This window comes from Molothrus aeneus, chromosome 4 (genome assembly GCF_037042795.1).
Source record: "Molothrus aeneus isolate 106 chromosome 4, BPBGC_Maene_1.0, whole genome shotgun sequence".
NCBI classification, from domain to species: domain Eukaryota; kingdom Metazoa; phylum Chordata; class Aves; order Passeriformes; family Icteridae; genus Molothrus; species Molothrus aeneus.
The window spans coordinates 36,497,438-36,520,517 of record NC_089649.1 but is presented as its reverse complement, the minus strand read 5'-3'; the positions used below and the strand labels follow the sequence as shown (position 1 = coordinate 36,520,517).

Sequence of the window (23,080 nt, the reverse complement as noted above, 5' to 3'; positions counted from 1 at the left end):
AAAGAAATTGCAAGTTCAAAGACCTAAATTAAATTTAGCAAACTTGTTTAATATATAATGCTGAAAAAATTCCAGTGCATAATTCCATATGAAATATGGCATAAGTACACCAGTATTTTAGTATACATCTATTTTCTTGCACAAATTTTATTACATCACAGAGCTAATTTTTTTCATACCAAATAGGGAATTGCAATTAATGTTGCTTTCTGTATCATTCTGCCTCATATCTTCTAGAAACACTCTGGCACTAGGCTTGAAAAGTTCTTCTGAATTTAAGAATGGGCACTATTCAAAATTCTTATAAGGGTTAACCAAATATTTGAGCAGAAGTGATGGAAAAGGATCACTAGTGCACAATTTAAGTGACACTGAAGTCATATTTCAGCTGTTCACTACCTGTTATTGCTGTACAAAAGTGCCCGTATCTTTTGCCTTCTTTTGACATTCTATGCCAAGAACACAAAGCTCCAATCTATTTCCACTGTCACCACAAACATGTACAGGTCACTTATTTTTCAACATCTCTGCTTAGGTTGTTTATAAAACTATTCTGTAAGAATGTTTGTAGAACTATAGAACATCCTGTCTGTTTGTTCATAGAACTAATCTCTATGAAAGGCTTGCACTGAGGCACGGAAAGGTCAAGATCTTTATAATCCTCTTCTCCCAGTCAAGGTAACATTTTGAAGAAGCAGAAAGGTAAAGACAATACCAAATACCGGAAAGAATTACAAGCTTCATTCCTTCCCTCCCCACAAAGCTTCCACATGCTATTTAAATGTACAAATAGGAGGAACAAAGACTGCAAATGGCTCAATAACTGCTGGAATAGACACTAGGTGTTACAGTACTTTCTAAAAGGTTTTATCCTTTGAGATCTTATTAGCAGACAAGACCAAAATGGCTCAACAGTCAAACATAAAAATATTGACAGCCACTTACTCTATTCCTTAGCTGATTTCTTTTGAAGACAAAGTTTTTTATTTATATTAACATAGCTTCTTATATATTACATTCCTTCAGAAATTAGTTTACTACACTAAATTTTCAATCCACCTCATAGAATGTAATCATTTCAGCATACACATGCAATCAGACAAAAATACCTCCAAAGCATTATAAAGGAAAAAATCAAAGACTGTATTTAAAGAATAAAAATTGAAAACAAAACCCACTTGTAGCATATAGTCTAAGTACATTTTATCAGCTATTAATATCACTGATAGAATTGATTGCACGCTGTCAGGAATAAAAGCTTATGTTTTTCCCTTTTTCTATTCAATCTGTTACCCTTTTGTAGCACTTTACATTGGAAAAATTATCACAAGTAGTTAGAAATAAATTGTCATGATCAGAAACAGCACCATATTTGAACATAAACATTCAATCTGCACTTCTTTAAAAGCCCAGGAATCACACATATGAATCCTTCCTCTTGCCTGAGAAGAGCTGCAATTCATCATTACTGCTACTACTTGTAATTGATGATAAAGCTGAGAATTTCTTGAGTGAAAGAGATGAAATAACTTTCAGAAACGGAGGAACAATGACATTGACTGATTCTTAAGGACTTTCAGCCTCACTACCCAGGACATAAAGACAGAAGTGAAACTAACATCATGTCTTCTCATGGATGCTTCTGAATTACTACCTTAGGCTTTCATGGCTCTCTCCTGTGACTCTCATCCCTCATGCAACCACTGAGGGATCTCAGACTCCTAGTTCTACACAGAAACCATGGAAAACCAGTGCTATCAGAGCCACAGCAGCTTCCATGGCCCTGAAATGATGTCTTGGTGGAAATGTCCCCAGAGTCCTCCCTATACAACTGAAGTAGGGATGTCCCTGATAAAACAAAGAAATGGCAACTACAGTAACTGATTCATGGCAAAGCCAGGGGGCCTCAGCATGTAGGATCTCTGCCCTCTGTAGAGATACAGGTAGATTTACAGTGCCCTGACCCAGCAGGCACTGCTGTAGCTGGGGTAACACACACACCAGGAGCTACCTGGGTCATTGCTACGCAGGCTACGCTCATGCACCGCTCTGAAATCCAAAGCAAGATCATTCTTCTGATATACAGAAGACACTGTTTATTACTTACCAAAACAAAAACTGACAGATGTAGGATTTGCATTTGTTTACAGTTCTCATATTTTTAATGCAAATTAATCATATTATTCATCAAGGCATGTCATCAGTCGTATTCCCAAAGGAAAAGAAATTAATAGAAACAGATCTTAGGTCTTATTTTAAATTCTGATTTCTTGTCAAAAAGCTGGCATGACTTACAAATTCCATTAAAGTCAGTTTCTCTGATTAGGTTATTTTGTTCCCTCCCACACCATTGTAATATCTGACTGACCTAATGGCTCACTTTAGAAAATGGAAGCAATTAAACTTCTTTATTTTTCTTCTTCCAAAGTATCTATCACAACTGTTTTAAGAATTACTCTTTTGTTTAAGGTTAACTTTTGCTTTTCTTTTGCTATATTTCAGTCACTGGTTTTGAGCTAATGACAGAGTAATAGTCAGAGAAGAACGGAAGTTATTGGGTTGACGGAATAACTTAATTTTCATTTCACTACATCTATTCTGTACTGGTGAGATTATAAGAAGTATATTTGAGTCATTATATAGGAAAGGAAAGTCATTATATAGGAAAGGAATTTCTGACATGGCATGAATCAGGGCTTGGATAACTGGCAACTAAATAGGTAACTTCCCTGTCCCACCAACAGTATAACAATTAGTCCTTCTGCAACACAACAGCAGTTCCCTGTCTTCTTGAATTTTTCTATCAAGATTAACCAATTATTATTGTTAGAACTGGTTTGTAAATCTTTACAAAGACTTGCAAAAGTGCTTTTAAATTAAGTTCTGGCTACGTGTACAGCCTTCCTCTTCATCTTTCCCCTCAAGTACCTTCTCAATTAGTACCACCATGCTAACAAAATGTGAAGTAACAAACACTTAAAATAAATAGAAATAATACCTTTTTCTTCTGCACATCGTGCAAAAGGTTTACTCTTGACTTCAAGAGGGAAGACCAAATTCAGAAACATGGGTTTTAATTGGTGGAATGAGCAGGGATCAAAAATATTTGTCCACAAAACAGTAGCAGTCATGAAGAAACTAGTACCTCTCCATAATTAGAAATTATGAAATTCACATCCTTAGTGCCTAGGAAATTGTAAGCTTTACAGATAAACAGCCAGACTGAATTAAAAAAATGCTTCACTCCTTTCTTCTTTTCTGTACAACAAGCATTGACTGCCTTTCCTGAAATGTCCTGAGAAGCCCTTTCACATCATGTTTTCAGATAGATTTTTAACTAATAGTTAACTATTTACTTAAACTATTTACTGAAACTATTTATTTAATTGTTAAAACTATTAGTTTTAAACTAATTGTTTTACCTAATAATTTCAGCTAATGTCATTACGAAGAAAAATTACATAGTATGTCCCAAAACAGTGCACCGAGATGCTCTAGCTTTGCATTTCTATTACCATATTGTGATTTTCAAAGAAAAGAGCATTAAAAGGTACTTTAATCTATTGAATAATGATGACAAATATAAATTATTTAAAAGATAGCTCTCAAATATCAAACTCAACAAATGGTAAAATAAAAAAATGGAAATAAGTCAGAATATCTTAATATACACATGCTACTACAGTTATGTTAGGTTTAGGACTGGGAATTACAAAGCTACATAACATGTTTTTTTCAGTTTCTCAGCCAACTCCATGCAATGGCTTGCATTACACTGGCAATGCCTTAAGCTAGCCATCAGACAATCATAAGTATTACTGTTATTGTCCAAAACATATGGGGTCCACACTACCTATTTAGAAATTAAGGTACATTGCCAAAGCATCCATGCATGTCCATTCCAACCAGCAATGATATTCCCTACATATATGCAAGTTTCCACATATATGCTGCTTTTACTTTGTACATTCTCTCTTACATATTTGTCATTTTACATGTAGCAATTTGGAACACAGCAATTATTGATCTGACAACTACCAAATTGCCAAGAATAATTTGCTTCTCCTCCCTACCTTTTTTACCTCCTAAACACAGGTGGGAGGAAAGGATAATTTCTTTAGTTAGTGATCAAGATTCAAAAGAGAAAGGGAAAAATAGCTTAAAAAATTAACATACACTTGCAATATTTTACCAGCTCAGGCTCCTGCAAAATTGAGTACTTACCAAGTCTTATGAATCTGTCAACGAGATTCAGTTATAGAGATATTTTGGGGGAGGTTTTGGCTGTCTCAAGACAGTGGGATCAAGACAGCGTGATTTCTTTTACAATAGTAGATTGGCCTTTGTAAAATAATGACTTTCAAACACTGATTAAGGCACAATTCAACTGCTGTTTCTCTTCCTTCCTTCTAATTTAATTCATCTTATGTTGAATAGTTGTATATTATGTTGTAAAAGAAGAATTCAAATCTGAACATGCTCTGATGACAGAAAGAGGAACACAAACCATACTCGCTGCACGTATGGGATGCAGCACATGAAGGTACATTAAAATTACATTACTCACTGTAACAAAGTGTCCTTCAGTCTATTTGCAAACACAATTTTCTCCCATTTTCAAATAACTGTAGACTGTCAGAATGAGATGAAGTTGCTTAACAACTAAAGGATCGAATGGTAGAAGTGTCAAAGGTTCTTGGCAACTACAGGTATTCAACTTGGGTTTTGTTCATCAACTTAAGGATGATTTGGCTTTATTTGTAACATGTCCTTTTGCAAACCAACACTCTGTTTGGTCAAAGTCTGACAACTGACTTCAACAGGGAAAATAATTTGTTGATAACATTTTTGCTGATTGTACAATCATTATTTAGTTACTAGCAGGGAACATATTGTCACTTGGCTACTTTCAGAGATAAGCTATTTGTGCTTGGTCTGACCTCTTAATTCAGAACATGATGACCTTGTGACATTACTGCAATCAAAAAAAAGCTATTAGGAATGCCTCCTAAAGGACTCAAAGAACAAACAGAGAGAGAAAGAATGAGTAAACAAGCCACTTCAATTTGTTCTGAACTCATGTATACCTGAACGCATAGCATCTTTTTGAATGCTTTCATAATCATGCCAGTCCTTCCTTTTCAAGCCATCAGTCCAGGTAAAGAGCTGTCCATCTCCCAGCCCCAAAGGAAGTGTCTGTGAAAAGAGTAAATAAATAACAAATAAATATATACATACGTAAGTGGTTCATGTTATTACAGAGGAACCCTCATAATATGGCAGTAGCCATACTCAGTTTATTCAATGCAAATACTGAAACTTTACTGTGATAAATGAAGTTATTTTTCTAAATATTGTGAGAACACACTGTGAATTTAGTTCTTGACAATTATTTCAAGTATATCAAACGTATGGAGCTTAACATTTCTCTTTTCAGCAGTGTTCCAATACGACTGCTTGGCAAGAAGCTCATGGAGATTAAACAGACCACTCAAACTGATCAGGTTTCAAAAATGCCTTATCCTTCAACACATGAAGGACTTGGATTTTTTCTTTAAAGTATCACTTGTACAAGATTGGAGTTGTAGTTACTCTGCACTTTACAATGTTCCCCTTTTATTTTTTGCTAAGTTTTTTTTTTAATAGCTGCTACTAAGTTATTGTTACTCACACAAGGTCGAAGGACTGCATCAAAGGCCCAGAGCAAAGAAATTCTCAAAGCACCTTCAAATCCTGTAGATCTTCACAATAAGCAGTAAGGGGGAAAATAGCCCAAAACACAACCCCACAGAATACCCAGAAAAGAAATTCCCATGCAATGTGTAGTTAGTAAGCTGACTTCTCCTTTCCAAACTCCAAATTCTTGGGTAAAGATAAAAACTGCTTTTAGCTTCTAAGCAACATTATCTTCCTAGAGCTCCTAGAGCTCTCTTGATTCTTTCTGCTAAAAGATAGTATTTTTATGAAAATTAAGGATCAAAAAGTACAATTGCAAGTACATGAAATGTAGATTCATTGCTAATAAGAATAACATGAAAACTCTAGCTCTGCTAATTACAGGTTTTAATCAGTAAGCTGTCGAGAACAAAAGGCATGTATGAAATGCATGCTAGAAATGTTCTCAAAGTTATGAGAAAACACGTCTGAACAGCAGTTCCAGGGACACAACATGTGATCAGCCTTCTACTAGGAAACACTGAAAGCCCTATAAAAATCTCATGCCTGTGTAACACTGAAGCTTTGCCCTTCATGTGTGAAGTTTGTAAACCCAGTGAACACTGGACTCACCCATACTCTATTACTGATTTTACACCACTGGCTGCACAGAACTGGACAGCACTCACTGACTCCAAGTGAGATTGTCCCAGCGCGCTCAATTAGGGTTTCTTTTTTGTAGGACAGACAAATATTTGCCAAGCTACATGGTGCAGATCTGGTTGCTAAGCCATCCTTAAACTGGATTTCAAAGGCTTTTGGATTTGTAAGAAAGAAGTTAGGAATACCAGGCATGACTGGTTACCTTCAAGCAAAGGATGCTAGAAGTCTTGGCTGACAAAGATATATGCTGAAAATATCTGGTTTGGGTCAGCTGAGAATGCTGGATGTTCAAGGCAAAGTGCCATGAGCTCAGTGCTCTCCAACAAACCCCTGAAATACTGAGGAAAATCCATCACACTTGGCTAGTATGGCCTACATTTATAAGTTTTAGTATTAAAGGTAACTTATATTACATAATGCCAAACTGCAAGCTAGTTTGTTTATTCTTCTATTACCACTTCTGCAGACATATTCCAAGAAACTACTGTTGACATATTTAAATATGATAACAGTCAGAGGTTCACACATAAAAGAACTGAAGAACTTAATACATCCTGATAAAAACATGTCAGGTTATCAAAACATCTAACCTTTCATGTTATTAAAATGAAATCATTAATTGCAATAATTTTTGAGTTCAAACAAGGCTAATGTTCTAATAGTAATATGAAATTTCTTGGGTTCTAAAGTCAGAAGCATAAGGTAGAACACAGGCTGCAACAGCATTAATCATGATTCTTAAGCACAAATTTCTAAAATAATCTACTCTGAAACAGTAACTAGTTCTTTAAAGTCAGACCCAGACAGATTCTCTTCAATTAAACTTGTACCCTTCTCAGTACGGGCACAGCTGGTGTGAATCACTTGGAACCAAAGATGAACAACAATTTAAACTATCAAAAGCAGGCTGAAGTTTACTTTTTGACCTTTTATTCCTGTGCTAGCTTCTTTCCCTAAAAGTAGTTATTTAAAGGCAAGTTTGCAGGACACTCAAAGAAAGCTGAGTTTACAGCTGTTTTTTTTTCCTGTTATCTATTTGCATTTTGATACCATTACTCTTTAAAAATATTAATTACATGTAACTACTTTACCTGATAGCATTTACAAGTCTAATGTACCAGGAGACTCTTGCAAGCATAATATAGTTAAATAAATATATCCACTAAAATTAATCTAGCAAAAGGATAAGTATAAATCCAAATATCATATGATAGACAAAAACTAATGGAAGTCTTGCTGTGGCTCATATTTTGGAATGGTAACATTGCCATAAGAGGAAACAGGAAACAAACCACTGTATTGGTGCCATTAGAAGTTCTGGTTTAACTACTGAGAGTATTATTTGGATTGCTAGGATTTCTTTTTAATAAATCTCTTAACTCCTTCACATTGTACCATAGCAATTTTTCAGCTCTAACATCCTTTCAGTGTAAGGGGAATTCAATAGAATGCCCTCGTGTGTCACTTGGTAAAACCAGCATTCAGACAGCACCGCCTCAATCTGGCTGAGCACCGTGGCCCCTACAGGGACTGGACTTGACCAAATTCACTCTGTACACACTAGTTTCACCTGTGCAGTGAGCATGAAACAGGGCTTAGGAAGGGATGCTGAGTTGCACAGACCAGCTCTCTGGGAAAAGCAAGAGTTTTGGCAAGAAGCTAAGTTCTTTAGCTCTGAAAAAATCTGAGCTGCCTTCGGTCCCTCAACTAAATATCTCCCTTGTCTGTAACTGAAGGATGTTTTTTTCCCTTTTTTTTCCAAAGTTGCTATATTGTTTAACAAGATACAAAAGAACTTGAGAAAATGGGTTTCTCCATTTCACTTCTTCCTAAGGGTAAACAAATCACATTTTGAAAGACCTTAAAACACAATTTCTGGAATTTTTTAAAACTGCTAAAAGGCTCCATTGTAAAACTCTAAGTATGCTTACATGCCTCTTTTACCCAAATGATAATGACTGGAAGAGCTCCCACTTCTAAAGAATTTCTAGCTGTGGAAGAAGGAAAAAAAAAAAAAAAAAGAAAAATAACGTAGTACTCTTACTCTAGCATTTGTCTTCTCCCTACATACTTTTTCCTTCTCAGTTCTCCATCCATTTTGCTATCTTGACAATTTAAAGTGTTTTGCATCAAATTAGAAGCAGCTCTGGTTTAATGGCTGGATAATAACAACCACCAAGTGTTGCTACTTGAAAAAATGCATACAAGAAAACCCATACAACTCTACATCCCATCTGAAAATGACAAGTTCTGAGTTGGTGAATATGACAACAAAAGATGGAGTGTGCCAAAAAATCTGGATTCTGAATTTGTGTTGAACACATAATTAACCACAAACTGATCGACTCAAGTGAAATAAAATTAACCACAACACATAGGTACAAATGCTAAAGAAGGTAACAAAATAAATTCTTCATTTTAGGGGTAATGTAGAAACAGATCAAAATTATAAAATGCATAATGAATTCAGCACAAAAATATGTTCAGGTGTTTAAACAAATAACCAAATCAGGTTGGGTTCCAATCAATAAAAGAAAAAATTTATCAAGGATTATTACCTCTGTGTAGGCAAATTACTGAAGCATACCTCATAAGAGACATGGTATTCTGGAAATACACATTTGCTATTTGCATATCCTGGGTTTTTATGTAATTAAATGGCAGCAGCACTTCATGGATAATGTGAGGTGTTAGTTCTACGTGTGCCTGTAAGAGCATTAGCAGCCTTTTGGTATACATAAGGGCCTTAGAAATGGAAAGCAGGACTTCAGAACATTATGGCTCCTTCCTACACATGAAGTCAGGCTTCTTTCTGGTGGAAACCAAGATATAAGAAAAGAGAAGACTCAGGCACACTTGCCCCACTTCTCCCCAGTACCTCATCCTAACACAAAGGTATAACTTAACATGTATTCTTTACTGACATATCAATACAAATGGGTGAGGAATAGCTCAGCTAAGTAGCTGAAACATACTCAGGGGTTTCCTCTCCAAAACATTTCTGTACATCACCCACAAATAGTGCAGTCTGTCCCTACAGCCCTTAGCCTTGACCTCATGAACCATTTTCATCATTGCAGAACTACTACAACAGCAAATATCCCATTGCATACAAAGTGTTGGACTTTGACTGACTGTCAAAAAAATCCTGCAACAACTTATCATCCAACCATTTGTTACATGTAGTATGTTCCTCTGAGTTACACGTTTTTAAGTGTTTCAGTCCAAAAGAGATTACCCACCTACAGGAACATTACATACAGCATCTGCCTTACTATTTCATTTTCACATTAACCTCAAATCTTTTGGGACGCAAGACTGATACGCTACTACATAAACTGAGAAGACTCTTCTCCTCCAGAGAAGACTTAACATCTGGTTCAATTACAGAGAATATGATAAGCACAAAAAATAGAGCTATTACCAAAAACTCACTCACATACTATTAGATCCCTCAGAGAGGGAAAAAAAGCTTCTCTACTTTGACATTTGAAAGCTTGAACTAAGAAACAAGTGCCTTCATTGAATAATTCATTTATTTTTCATTTCACTCTGTGGAGGAAGACAATTAGAGGGGACTCATGCAGGGGAAGAGGATATATCAATGGAAATGCACCTTTAAAAAAAAAAGATATTACAGAAATTACAGATTTACTTTGAGCCTGAAGATTTGCTCACAGGCTCTAGGGACATTTTACTGAACACCAACATATAATTGAATACTGCACTAACAAAACATCATATAATGATCAGTGTAACCACTTCCAATTGTTTAATGAATTTTGAGAAATAATCTTATTTAGACATAAGCACTTCTTCACACTCAGGAAAAGACACGCGGGAAATGAAGGCGGTGAAGAAGTACTTAGACACCTTTGGGGATATTTCAGGAGAAGCATAAAAATAACCACTGTTTGATTCCTCTTTGTTCTTGGAATAAGAGCTTGTGTATAGTGTTTGTAAACAGTGCTGTGTAAAACACATAATTCACTACTTTTTTTGTACCCTTCCAACACAGATCATTCTCAGGACTCTAAGCTCTGATCAACTACTCTGATCAAAAAAAGACAGTAACAAAAGAACCAGAACTCACTGAGCAAATAAATTCCTTCCTTCATCAAAATAAAATTAAGGAAGAGTTTTTAACAAATGGTGTCACTGGGTGTAAGACCATATGTTCATTATATATCAGTTGCAAAATCACAGTATGTTCATTTACCAAATTTCTGTTCTGGTATTATCAAAAGTATATGAAGACAGACATTTTCATGAAGCTTCGTCCCCAGCAGTTGGAAGAGTCATGAAAAAAATTTATTTTGAAAGATTTCCCCTTTTTCTGATTATGGTACATTTTAGCACAAGATCATCAAAATGAAATCTTAGCACTATGGCAGCCAAATCTGAAGTCAAGTACTCAAGCAAAATCCATTCCAGTGCAGTGAATGGGTGAGGATATTAAAGATGAAAACAAAAATATTATTTCCCCTAATGATGCACTGATGTAAGGCAGCCTGATCAATGGAAAAGGTGTAAACCCCAAATATCACACTGTCTCATCTCTACACCTTTATGCTTAAGCTCTGAACCCTGCCTGTGTGGCTCTTCTTATCTGTATCTCTTCAATGTTAGACTAAAAAACAAAAAAGGCCCCTTATCTGAACTGATATCTGTGTATAAGTACCACACACAGGGAACAGGTACAACACAGCCCTTAAGTGCCTGTGAAGCTCCCATTGCCATAAAATGAAAGTATGACATGTAGCAATTTGAATCCACCATGAATATTCCCTGAACATAGCAGGAGCAGGTATTATTTTTGCATGGCCTAACAATATCAGCTGATAGTTTTGAAGCTCCAGATTACATTTTCCTGTCTGGATCTTCCTCTGGGATTCTGTCCCTCTAGGTGGGGAGCAGTGGCTGCAGCACCTGCAGCAGCAGGCTTTGGGGTGGGCAGCAGCTGCCCTGCACAAGGGGGAACCCAGGTCTCAATGGCATCCACAGACAGCTCCCACTGGTCCTGCCCCCCTGCTGGGCAGCCACTGCCTGCCAAAATTGATGCCCATCAGGAAGGCACCGATGATGAAGCCAAGGCTGGCCAGTAAAATGTAGAGAACTACTAACTGCTATCAAGAAAAGGTGGTAAATGCTCAAAACCTAGAATATTTCAAAAAGAATGAAAAAATCAAAATGCATTGTTGTATAATTACTGCCTTTTATTTTTATTTTTACTCCATTTTTGTGTACTTTTAAAACACTTGAAAAAAATGTGAATCTGAATTGCTTTTCATATCCTTGGCTTGAAGCCATATAATAGAGACTTCAGGACATGATGAATTTCTTCATATGCTCAGATTTCCTGTGCCACTTATTTGCTATGCCACAGCAAATAAGTGTTCATTGCACTGACATTTACATTAGTAGAAATAATTAGCCCAGCACATCAAAAAAAGGGCAGCACTTGATTTAGTCTGTGACATCTGAATGACTCGCGGTTATTTCATTTTCGAGACACTTAAATCACACTTTTTGTGCTTGTAGATTCTAGACTATCATGGACAACCCAGTAGCATCATGCCATCAATTCCAAATCAAAGCTGTTAATAATGTTATTTAGAAAATGCCAAGCTCCCCAAGCATTTCATTACAGAGACTTTTATAGACAGGTATAAAAAAGCTGTTATTGCTGGACTATGGTTATATATTTCAGGTCACAAAACTACAGTAAAAGAGATGAAGTTAAAACATGCATAGAACTCCAGAGAAGTTTGTACTCCATATCTGTTGAATATGAAGCATCATGAATTGCCAAAGGTGACCTACAAAGTCTGGCAGCGAACCCTGGCTTTCCAAATGACAAGCTGACTGTAGGACAGGAGGTAGAGTCTAGACTCAAAGGATACTAAAATAAAATAATAATAACAGTACAACAATATTCCACAGACCATGCAATTCCCATCTCTTTCTACCTGCTGACCTAAGCTGCTAATAGATTTGCTTAATAACTAAAACACCTAAACCTGTATTTTCTTGTTTTATTTTCACTTGTGTCATTTTCAATTCAAGGAAAAGTAACCAAACTCAAGTAACATGAGCATTTATGATGGACCTAAATGAATACATACTGCCCATGCTGACCACATACTGCTTTCTCCAGGTCTTCTTTTTCAACTGAAGACTTCTTTGAAGCACAATAGGGTCAGCTTGCAGAAGAGCCTGCATCCATATTGGACTATTCATTTTCAGGAAGTTTAAAAATCATACTTGAAATCGTGTTAATGCTGCATTTTTTTAATAACTACCTTTTCCAGAAATTATTTTTAACATCAAAAGACCTGAAAGGGGTTTGAAGAAACTCAGCAGGATTTTTGCCAGGATTTGAAGAAACTCAGCAGGATTTTTGCCAGTATTGGTTGGTTTAGAACCAAAAAAGATCTGTAAGACCATTCTGATGAACAATATAAACAATGGCTTTGAGTGACTCCTGGAAGAGTTTATTACATGCTACGTTTCTGAGGTGTTAAATTATATGGCACATGGATAAAGAAAATTTTAAGCATGTTCTTTTATGTAAACAGCCTTCTTCTCCTTAAAAAAACCAAAACAAAACTGAAAACCAAGACACCACCAAATCACAAAAAACAAAACAGAACCCTATCTTCATGGAAAGAACCCCATTGTTAGCAATTTCTTAATTTCTAAAAGGCTGAATAATAAAGATATGACAGTACTTTTTCTTAATAGACTCTTCATATACATATTTTTCCTGAAGTTTAGAAAAATGTCTTTATATTTTTACTATGCTATCATGCTGTTTTGTGTTGGCTACAGCACTAACTTAACATAAAAAGTGCTTTATCAGGATTCAAATGTCAGGTGTTTTAAGCAGGAAACAATTTTTTTGCTTTATCTGTTCAGTGGTGATTAAAAATCTTATTTTCTTATGATAACTTCTGATATTATTTGCCTTTGCGTTTCCTTTATTATAAGGGTATTCTCTCAGGAAACAGATTTTAAAAACAGTGAAGAATGTTCATTACAGCTAGGTTACCCTTAATGAGTAAAATTCAACTTATGTGTTGCTCCATGAGGCAACAAGAATAATTTCAGAAGCATTTTCTCTTTTTTTTGCCCCCCTCTGGTGAACCTCTTTTAAAAATATGAGTTGCAACATAACTGGAACATTGTTCAAATCTCTGTGGTACAACTGATAACAGCTTTGCAGCAAACCTGAAACCACTGATCCAGCAGACCCAGTAATACTAGAAAAAAGATATCTACCAATTATTATTACTGATCAATATTTTCAGTAGAAATGGCTATTTTTTTTTGTTTTTTCACATTCTATTATAGGAGAAACATTGTAAGAGAAAGGTCAGATGCAGAAACTAACTTGAGCCAGATTTCCTACCTGGAATGTTTTAGCACAACTTAAAAATTTGTTACAAAAAATAATTTTCTATAGCAATGAGATAGATGATTCTATATTTTTGACTACAACACAAGGTAGAACTTAATTTGATATCTCCAAGTGTATGTAGAAGCTAATAGCATTCCAGAAGTAATTTTTTAATTGTTCAAAAAGGAAAGTACTAGATTTTTGAACAAATATTTTAAAAAGCATTAAATTATAATCTCTACAGTTGCATGACCATACAGTGAAATAGCTCTGCATACAGGTGAAATACAGTGACTTTTTATTTCATGTAGTCGTCTGCTCATTTTTTTGAATAGTATTTCTAATGTTTCTTGCTGATCTATGCCACAACAAAATTCATGTTCCATAGGCACCTATTTGCAGAATACTCAAGCTTCTGGCATTAATAACCGAATTTTTAATTTGCAGTTTTTGTTACATAGGATTTAAGGAAAAAAAACCCCAATGTTTAGTTAACTAAAGTAATGAACCCATGTTGGAAAAGAATTATCATCTTGCACTTTAAGGAAGACCTTAAGCTAATGTGCACAAATGAGAGAAAACACTCTTATCAGCAGGCTTTCTGATGCTGCAGCATATGCATTATTACTCAATCTCTCAGAATTCTTTTCTTATGTGGGCACTGGATAGTAATTTCCATTGTCTAAGAGATTTTCAAGCAAAGTCCACAGGCTGCTGCAGAAAACAAGCCCATTAAACAGGACTGACAGGTTTACATTCTTGTTCAATCATCTTAACACAAAGCTGATAAGGAGACCTCCTGCAAGGTCTTTGGAAGCACGACAATTTCTGTGCTTTTCGTGAACTCAATGCAGATTTACTGAGACCAAAGACAGTCTTCCTAGTGCTTCCAGCATAATGAAGTTTGCACCTAAAGGAACTAAAATTTTTGGTGGTTCTACATGTTCACAGATGGTCATGGAAGTCTGAGACTCATCTGCTTAAAACAGTTCCTAAGCTCTGAGCTAAAGACATGGTTTAAACTTCCCTATGTAAAGTCAGGTTGCATGTATATTGCATTTTTTTTCCAGTCTGAACCACACCTCTTTTTACTACTATTATTAGTTTTTTTAGATTTTCACTTTATTTTTTGTTTAGGTCTAATCATGCTTTCTCAATCTTACCTATACCTTTTACATACTCAGTCCCCCAGTCATTACCTTTTTGTAAGAGTTCTCATGTCAAGCTATTCCCACACATCCTTCTTTTTATAGGTAACTCTCTAAAATTTAAGTAAATTGTGGGAGATTTTACAAAATAGCACTGTTTATTATACTCCCTTCATGTGAGTAAAAGTTTTTCACTCTTACTTTCTGAACAATAACAAAATGATACATGAAATATCTTAACATATTAAACCAGATTAGATTTGGCTCACCTTTCAATGAATCCAGTCAATTGCAAGAACAGGTAAATTAATAACATCAAAATAAATGGACTACTACAGAAAACTCAAAGGATGTTTTTTGTGAAGTTCAACAATCAGTTGCAGAATCATAAAAATGCATCATCTGTAAGTTCCTTTGAGGGACAATCTTACCCCATCTCAAACCGGGACTGGGTACGCCTAAATCACATCTGCCCTTGCCGATTTCCAATAGCAGAGACTGCATAGGCACTCAAGGCAATTTCATCAATACTTCATTATTCTTGCAATTAGGAAATTTCCCCTTTCATCTAACCTGCGTTACTTGCCATAATTTAAGCCTTTCATTTCTTTGTTCTTTTTACCATGGACAAGAATAACATATTTCCTTTCTAGCAGCTACATTTTCATGGACATGAAAATTATTTTCTCTCCTAGATTAAATGTTCTTATTTTTTCAACTTCTTCTTGCTAACCCTGAAATATAAGAAACTTTGAGAACAGCATTACTTTGTTAGTAATTGGATAAGGCTAAGAACAGCAAGTGTAAAATGCTTATTAAAACTCCCAAACAAACCAACAAGAAACATGATTACTAAATGGATGAAGAACTAAGACAAGTAACAGGAGGCTACATTTCCTAAAAATAAGCAAGATTAAGTTATTTACTGTAACATGCTTTTTCCCTGTCTGAGAATAAAATGGCCTTGCATACCCATGTTGTGCTTCATGAATACTTCATATTTCCTATCCAGCCTAATACTATTTTACGAAGCAGCAGTGAATTCTCTTAATTAAAGTAGACAAATGACTGAAATGTTTATAAATAATTAAGATAGTCAAGATAAAATTACGTTATAAACCTAAAATGACACTGAAATTCAGCAGGACTCATATACTTAAGATGACCAAACTACTAGCAATTTTGATCAAACACATCTTGTACTTCTGGTTGTGCCTGGATAAATGCTGGGTTTTCCCCTAGTAGCGAGAGCATATTTAAAGAATTCACATATGCAAAGAAATCCATCCCCATGAACAAGAGTAGAAGGAGGGAAGACTTATGAGAGTTTCAAATTCAAACAACGACCTCTTTTTTTTTTTCTTTGAACCAAAAACGTTGATATTGGACAAACTGATGATCTCCGCTGTCTAATGCCATTTAAGATGACCTTTCCATTTTATGCCAATAGTTTTCAATTAAAAAACCAATCACAGTATATTTCACTAAAAGGAGTACTGTGATTAGTTAAATCTAATTTTATCAACAGCCAGAATGTGAAAAGCATATTAAAGTAAGGTGAACAGCTTTGATTGATACACTAAGTTTTAATTTCCAATTCCTCATCTCCCACTCTTTTGGTAGGAAATGAAGGTTACACATCACTGAGCAATGTAAGCTACTGTAACTCAAATGCAGCTTCAAACATTTGACCTTCAATTTTTCTCCCCCCTGTACTGTATAGACTCCGAATTGATAAGTCTGGAGCTATGAGGAAAGTTTTTAAACGTAAAATCCTTTTTTAAAAAACCCACAACAACCAATGAAGATAAGCATTAAATTTAATTACCATAGTTCTTTTGGAAGAAGATCTATATACACCTTTGCTATGGGCTACTTATTTAGATTTTGAAAACGTCCTCCTTAAAATGCAAAACAGTTCTTTTCCAATGTGAGTTCACTTCCTGAGTTAAGATGTCCAGTTTTTCAAGAACTAGGACCTATCCCATGTTCAAAGCTAGGTATTTTAATTTGTGTGTACATAAATTAATAAGGTCATCCTAATTTTTGTCGATACACACAACTCCTACGGATATTACCTTTAAAGTTTGAGAATGCTAATGGTAGTTAGTACATCCAAACATCTTGTACTTCAGACCATCCTGTGGCATTGCACCGAGGAATTCATACAGAGTCTGCTCAAGAGCCATTCAACGCTGCAGAAAGCCATGGCAGCCAGAGAGATGTTACCACACCCTCCCCCTTGAGAACAGGAGGTGCAGCAGGGTGTGAGAGACCCTTTTGATGACCCCTGTCTGAGGGCCAGCTTCCAGCAAACCCCAGGCAGCAGACCCTCCTGCAGCCTCCTGCTGGGTCACAGCTGCAGGACCAGTTAATCCTGGCCTTTCATCCCAGCAGGCTCTCATCTGCCTGCAGGCTGGCTTCCACCAGGCCTGGCTGGGAGCTCAGGAGAGTCTCCCTTCTGTCTTTGGAAAGTCTCTATGCATAAACATAAAACACTTTTATTCCCTTCACTCTACCTTAGGTGAACTCAGTGTCCTTAGGTTCCCCAGCAGAGATGATACCAGCTAGGCTTCAGTGGCTCTAAGGCAAACTCCAGGGCTCCCTAAAAGACCAATTCTCTCTACAAGCAGGGCCATTATTACCATGTACACACAGAGGAAAAATTATATTATGACAGCTACCACCACGAAGTAGCTGTTCTTTAAAAACTGACTTTTTACTGATGACTGTTACAATTACAGGGATTAATATTATTAGTCCCCCTCTTCTCTTAGCTGGATATTTCAATAATGAAAAAAATCTAAACTTCTAAATTCCTCAGATCTGGGGAAGAGTCTAAAAGGAAATACATTAAATTTTCAGTTTAATATATATTAGAATCCATGGAGACATTAAATTTCACTTTTCATCTATGAATATTAAACATTAATGAGTTTTCAGGTACAGAGATATTAAAGTGAAACTTCAGAGAGCTATGACTTACCTAGGATACAGAGAAAGAAAGTTCACAAGGGAAGCTAATAAAGGTCAAAACCACAGAATTACCATAAACCAGAACATAAAATAGAAGAAAAACAGTAATTCAAGCAAATCTGATTTTAAAGGGGCTCTTAAAAACTGCATACACATTTTCACAAGCAGAATTTTCACGTAAAACACAAAGAAATGGGTAGTAATTAAATACATAGTTCTATTCATATATAATATTCAAATGGAGAGTCGACAAATATTAAGAGAACAACTTGTGGAGGAAGATGACTAACCTTAAACTGAAGAATTCATAAGTACAAACAAAATCATAGTAATAGCTGCATCCAGATCTCCCCTGTTCCTCCCATGACTCCTGTTCTGGCTACATCAGTGTCTACAGATATAAATATAATAATGCAAAAATGTGGACATACAGGGATTAAACAGAAAGGTGAAGTAATATGCCCTGATTGCATGACAGTAGACACAAAATACAAAGAAAGAACTATCTAAGAATAAAGAGGAAAGCAAAAGATCATAGGTCAAACAAGTGACTGCTTATTTTTTGTATATTTTGTATATTTCTTTCTTCCTCTATCATTTATTCATACACACAACCCCTCCCTACAGGTATAAAAGCAAATATTCCTTTCCTCCATGCCAAATTTAAAAACTTCTAGTTACAAAAGAAAAAACAACCTGGGCAATATTTGGAGACATTTGGCAGAAATATAGTGAAGCAAAATTCAACACTAGATGTTCCATAGGAAAAAAAAAAGAAAAACAACCTCAAAGTCACAGATCTCCTTAACTTTAACCAGCAACTAGAATGGTTTCCAAGGTGTATTTAGGGATGTAATTCTGAGAAATCAGTTAATCAGTTACAAGCATGTGGTGCCTAGCACAGCACATTCTGAAGGCTATCAATAGTATCAATTTAACTGAAAACTTTCACTTCTAAATGTTCTATTTTCAGTCTGATAGACATCCTTTCTATTATCATTCTGATATACCATACAATTCTGATATACCATACAAAAATATCATTCACACATACCATACAATAAAATATGAACAGCTCAACAGTAATTTGTAAAATATCTCAGAATTAAATTTAGAGATGGATATATAACAAGGTATTTTTATTACATTAAAGCATCTACGCCTGTATTTACAGTAACCAATATGCATACCTTCAAAAGACAGGTATCAGTATCTGCACCTGCTCCCTGAGTTTAGACTGGTGAAACCTGTTAAAACTCTTATTGCAGGTGAATCATCAAACCCAGTCAGGGTGAAGGAGAAGGAATAAACTGAAATTGTGCACTTAACTGTGCTCAGCATGAACCATGTTAACAGAAGGAAAACAAAAGGATTTAGTTCTGTTACTAAATTAAACACCACCACCCCTGCATTCATACTAACTGCATATCTACTGAACAGATTTCTTCTCAAACAGAATTTCACAGTGCAAGCAAATCTTATTAAGCTTTTAACATGATCAAACTGTCAGAAGTATTATGAACAACAGTTGCAATTAAAGTTTTATTGTAGATACTTCACTAGGACAGTATCTAACATCCCTAGTTAAGAATCATAAGTCTACAGTGCTCAGCAGCAAAACCTAATTTTTGCCCAGATGTGTTTACAAATAAAGCAAATGAGGAGAGAAATATAAGCATGAGACAATATTATTCAGCATGGAAAACTATGTTTTCAGTGCACTATGAAACTAACCAGTGCTAAATTCAAGAATCCATCATCACAAAAAGGATTTCCTTTCTAATTTAGGAGTAGTTACATTATTTCATAGAACTGTACCTTCTGCTCCTCTGAGGCAACACAAAACAAAGACCAGGGTTTAGACTGAGATCCATTGACTAATGAGAACTGGTATTTGAAAATCTAATAAAAGAGCTGGGGTAATCTCCAACCCACTTGAGGATTTAAATTAGGAATGGAATGTTTAATGTTTTACATTAGAGACAACATTGAGACATAGTCAAGGCAGTAGTCTTTTCCTTGTTCTTTGTCAGTTCTAAGGAGAAAGAGACAACAGGGATTGGGATGCTAATTCTTGAACAAATACTCAGCTCTATGGATCAATAGAGGAAGTCCTATGTGTCTGAAAATGTGGGGGAAAAAAATCTTAAGTTTGCAATTTGTCTCCAAACAAGATCCTACTACACTATCCTCCAATCAGAATTAAGTCCTTAGCTTGCTAATTTTTGTTGGAATTGGTCTAGAAATCTTTTAAGACACAATTTTCTTCATACAAATCATTAAACATGCCTCTTGGGCTCATACAGTCAACCAGATCCATGGATTCCTGCCCCTCCCCAGTACCTCTTTATCTCATTCATATGGACATGGCCTTGATGACACCAAACTACATTGTCACAAAAAGCCTCATGTCACTCTGCTCTTCCTGGAGAATATGCATGCTTGGTCTGTCAGGTCTGTATTTGACCAATTGCCTGTTTCAAGCCCATACTGCACACATAAACCCAACAGGAAATGCATCACTTGGGCAGTGCAACTTCTTCCCTCCGACTTGGAGAAGTCCTCCATCCGTTCCTTTCTGGAATGTAAACATGCACCAGTCCTGTGCCCACAGTTCCATTTGCATAAGCTGCTCTGTATTCACTACCATTCATTATCAATTAAGGCAGTACTTGTCATTCATCTATGCTCACCTGTCAGATAGTCTGTGTTTAGTACCACACATAAATAAGTTAAGAACAGTTTCTTTTAATGTTTCTGCCACCCAATTCCAGTTCAACACACCATTCTCCTAAGAGTGAGAATAATTCTCCTTAAGCTGACCTGAAGAGGAATTAAGAGCTTTAGGAGAAATTATAACCTTGTCCTTCTCATACCACAGGGGGCAAAACGCCCTGCAGTTCTTGCAAACAGTTTCTTCTGAGATGAAAAATAATCTCTATCTAATATCAGTCTCTGCAGCAAGTGCAACTTAAGGAATTCCTTCAATAAGAAATTCATATAAAGCAATTCATTCAAGTCAAGACTCATTCAATTTCTCTAGCAACTGGCAGAAACTTGTTTTTAATTCAATTATGTTTTCTACACCTCTTTAAAGGATAGGATGGATCATCCTTTGATTGATCACCAGGTTCCCATAGCTAATGCACATGTAGAAAGGAAAAACACACTGCAGAAAAAATCTTTTGGAAGAATTTAATCTGAATTTTTATTTACACATAGCCTTTATCTTTTTCCATGAATTTATATCACCTGAAAAATTGTGAAATCAGACAACCATAATGTGATCGTTACGAATGCTATATTGAAATATTTTTCACTAACCCTGTATCTTAATGATATGGCAGCAAATAATATGGTGGCAAATAATCACATTACAGTCATCTTTAAATGCTTCACAGTTTTTAGAATGAATTGATATATTAGGAAACTGCACTACGTAAGGTACTGTTAATACTGAATAATTTTGTCAGACTGCCACATCTTCCCCTGTAGCATCTTGTTAGGGAGACCCAGATGGGGCCAGTCCCAACCCACAGGCAGCTTGCTCATCCCTGTGTTTCAGGCTGGCCATCCAGGCTGCCTCTCACCCTGGCTCTCCTCTCATCCTGACCCTCACACCTGTGTGCTGGTGCCTGACTACGCCACCAGGACCCCAAAGGGCAGCCTGGCCCTACAGCTGGGCACTTGCTGCTCCTGACCATTTCTACATCAACAATATCACTCGCTTTCCCAAGTCCATAAGGCCTGAGAGTGCCTTTAGAAATACATAACTCACCATAAAGCTGGAGGCACATTATCCACAGAAATATAAATCATAGAGTGGGTTGTTATATAATGGTAATTAACACGTAGCACAATAATGACTGAATTAATGAATTGTTACATAACATGAAGTAAAGTCAGTTAGAAACTTAACAGCTGTGGCCACCCAGCCACCACCACAGGACCACCCTGCTGACTGGGAACTAAGGAAGGTCACAAGTTCTCTCCAGAAAGCTGTTCTTGAGGCTCGGGAGCCATCCATCCACACGGGCTCTGTGGGATAAACCCAACACCCAGCAGGGCCCAGAGCAGACCATCTGCTCGAGCGGCTCGTTCAGTGCCACCTCAGCAGTGGCTAAGCCTGGCCTGAGCTAAAGCAGGGCAACGGCAGATGGAGGTCACTTTTCTTTGGCTTGTGAGTGTATGATGAGCCAGAGGCTTCCTCAAAGCACCTCTGGTGAAACCACACAGGCAGCTGACTTCCAGACCCAAAATGAGTCATCGGCAAGAGAAACACCACACTGCTCAGGCCATAGTGCACTCAGTTAAATTAACGTACCTGAAAAGAAATGCCATAAACAGCATTTTTAATAGTCTTAGTAGTCTTTTTAGCAGTCTTTCTTTGAGGAAAATACAAGGCTACACTGAAGCAGTACAGTGTACTAAAAAGCAAAAGAAAGACCAGATGTCACAGAATAAGCTTGCCATAACACCTCTCAGTCACATAAATGGAGGAAAAAGGCCAAAAAACCTCCAATACGATAAGGAAAGAGAAAATCATGAAAAAACATAATTTGTACCACATATAAGTCTGAAAATCAGTACTGAAAAAAAACCTGTCATCTACCAGAAAAGTCCAGATAACAGAGATATTGATGAGGCACTACATGAAAGTACTGATAAATGATGTAATTTGTTGCTTTTAAAAGGGTAATAGTCTGACAGAGTGGATTGTAGACAATGAAAAGTGACAGGCCATACACTGCAGTATACATGCAGTGCAGCAACAGTTTTAAAAGTGCTTGGGAATACTTTTGGGCAAAGGAACACGGCCTTTTATAACAGAGAACCATTAGAACAATCCCTGCCATGCTTTTGTCCCTTACCAGCTAGCCCACATACATTTCTGCAGCAGTCATATCTTAATTATCAATTCACAACCAGTGTTTTCCATCCAGATGTCTTGTTTTGGAAACCAGGAGCTGCACAGTTAGGATGCTGGCTACTCTGTAACAGTTGGTCATGATTCATAGAAGTGTCAATAATCTGAGGTATATTACCTGCAATAAAAGCAGTGCTTGGACAAAGTATTAATGCAAACCAGTCAAATATCAACTGTCAAATTGGATCATCCAAATTCTCTTTTCCAAAATTTGAATGTTAAAAAAAAAACTAAAAAAATTTAAAAAAGTAAAACTCTTTCATATCTGCAAAATATAGTGGACTGACTTAATAAAAATAATTATAAATACAT

The 23,080-nt window shown here is 36.2% G+C and overlaps 1 protein-coding gene across 1 annotated transcript in view; it reads right to left on the bottom strand.

The window, feature by feature from the left end:
* The window catches only part of GALNTL6 (polypeptide N-acetylgalactosaminyltransferase like 6), a 435,385-nt gene that overhangs the window by 264,103 nt on the left and 148,202 nt on the right, over positions 1 to 23,080 (bottom strand). Inside the window, exon 2 of the mRNA XM_066548280.1 lies at positions 5,088 to 5,196. Coding sequence (XP_066404377.1) covers positions 5,088 to 5,196 — 109 coding nt within the window. The remainder of the gene's footprint in view (positions 1 to 5,087; positions 5,197 to 23,080) is intronic.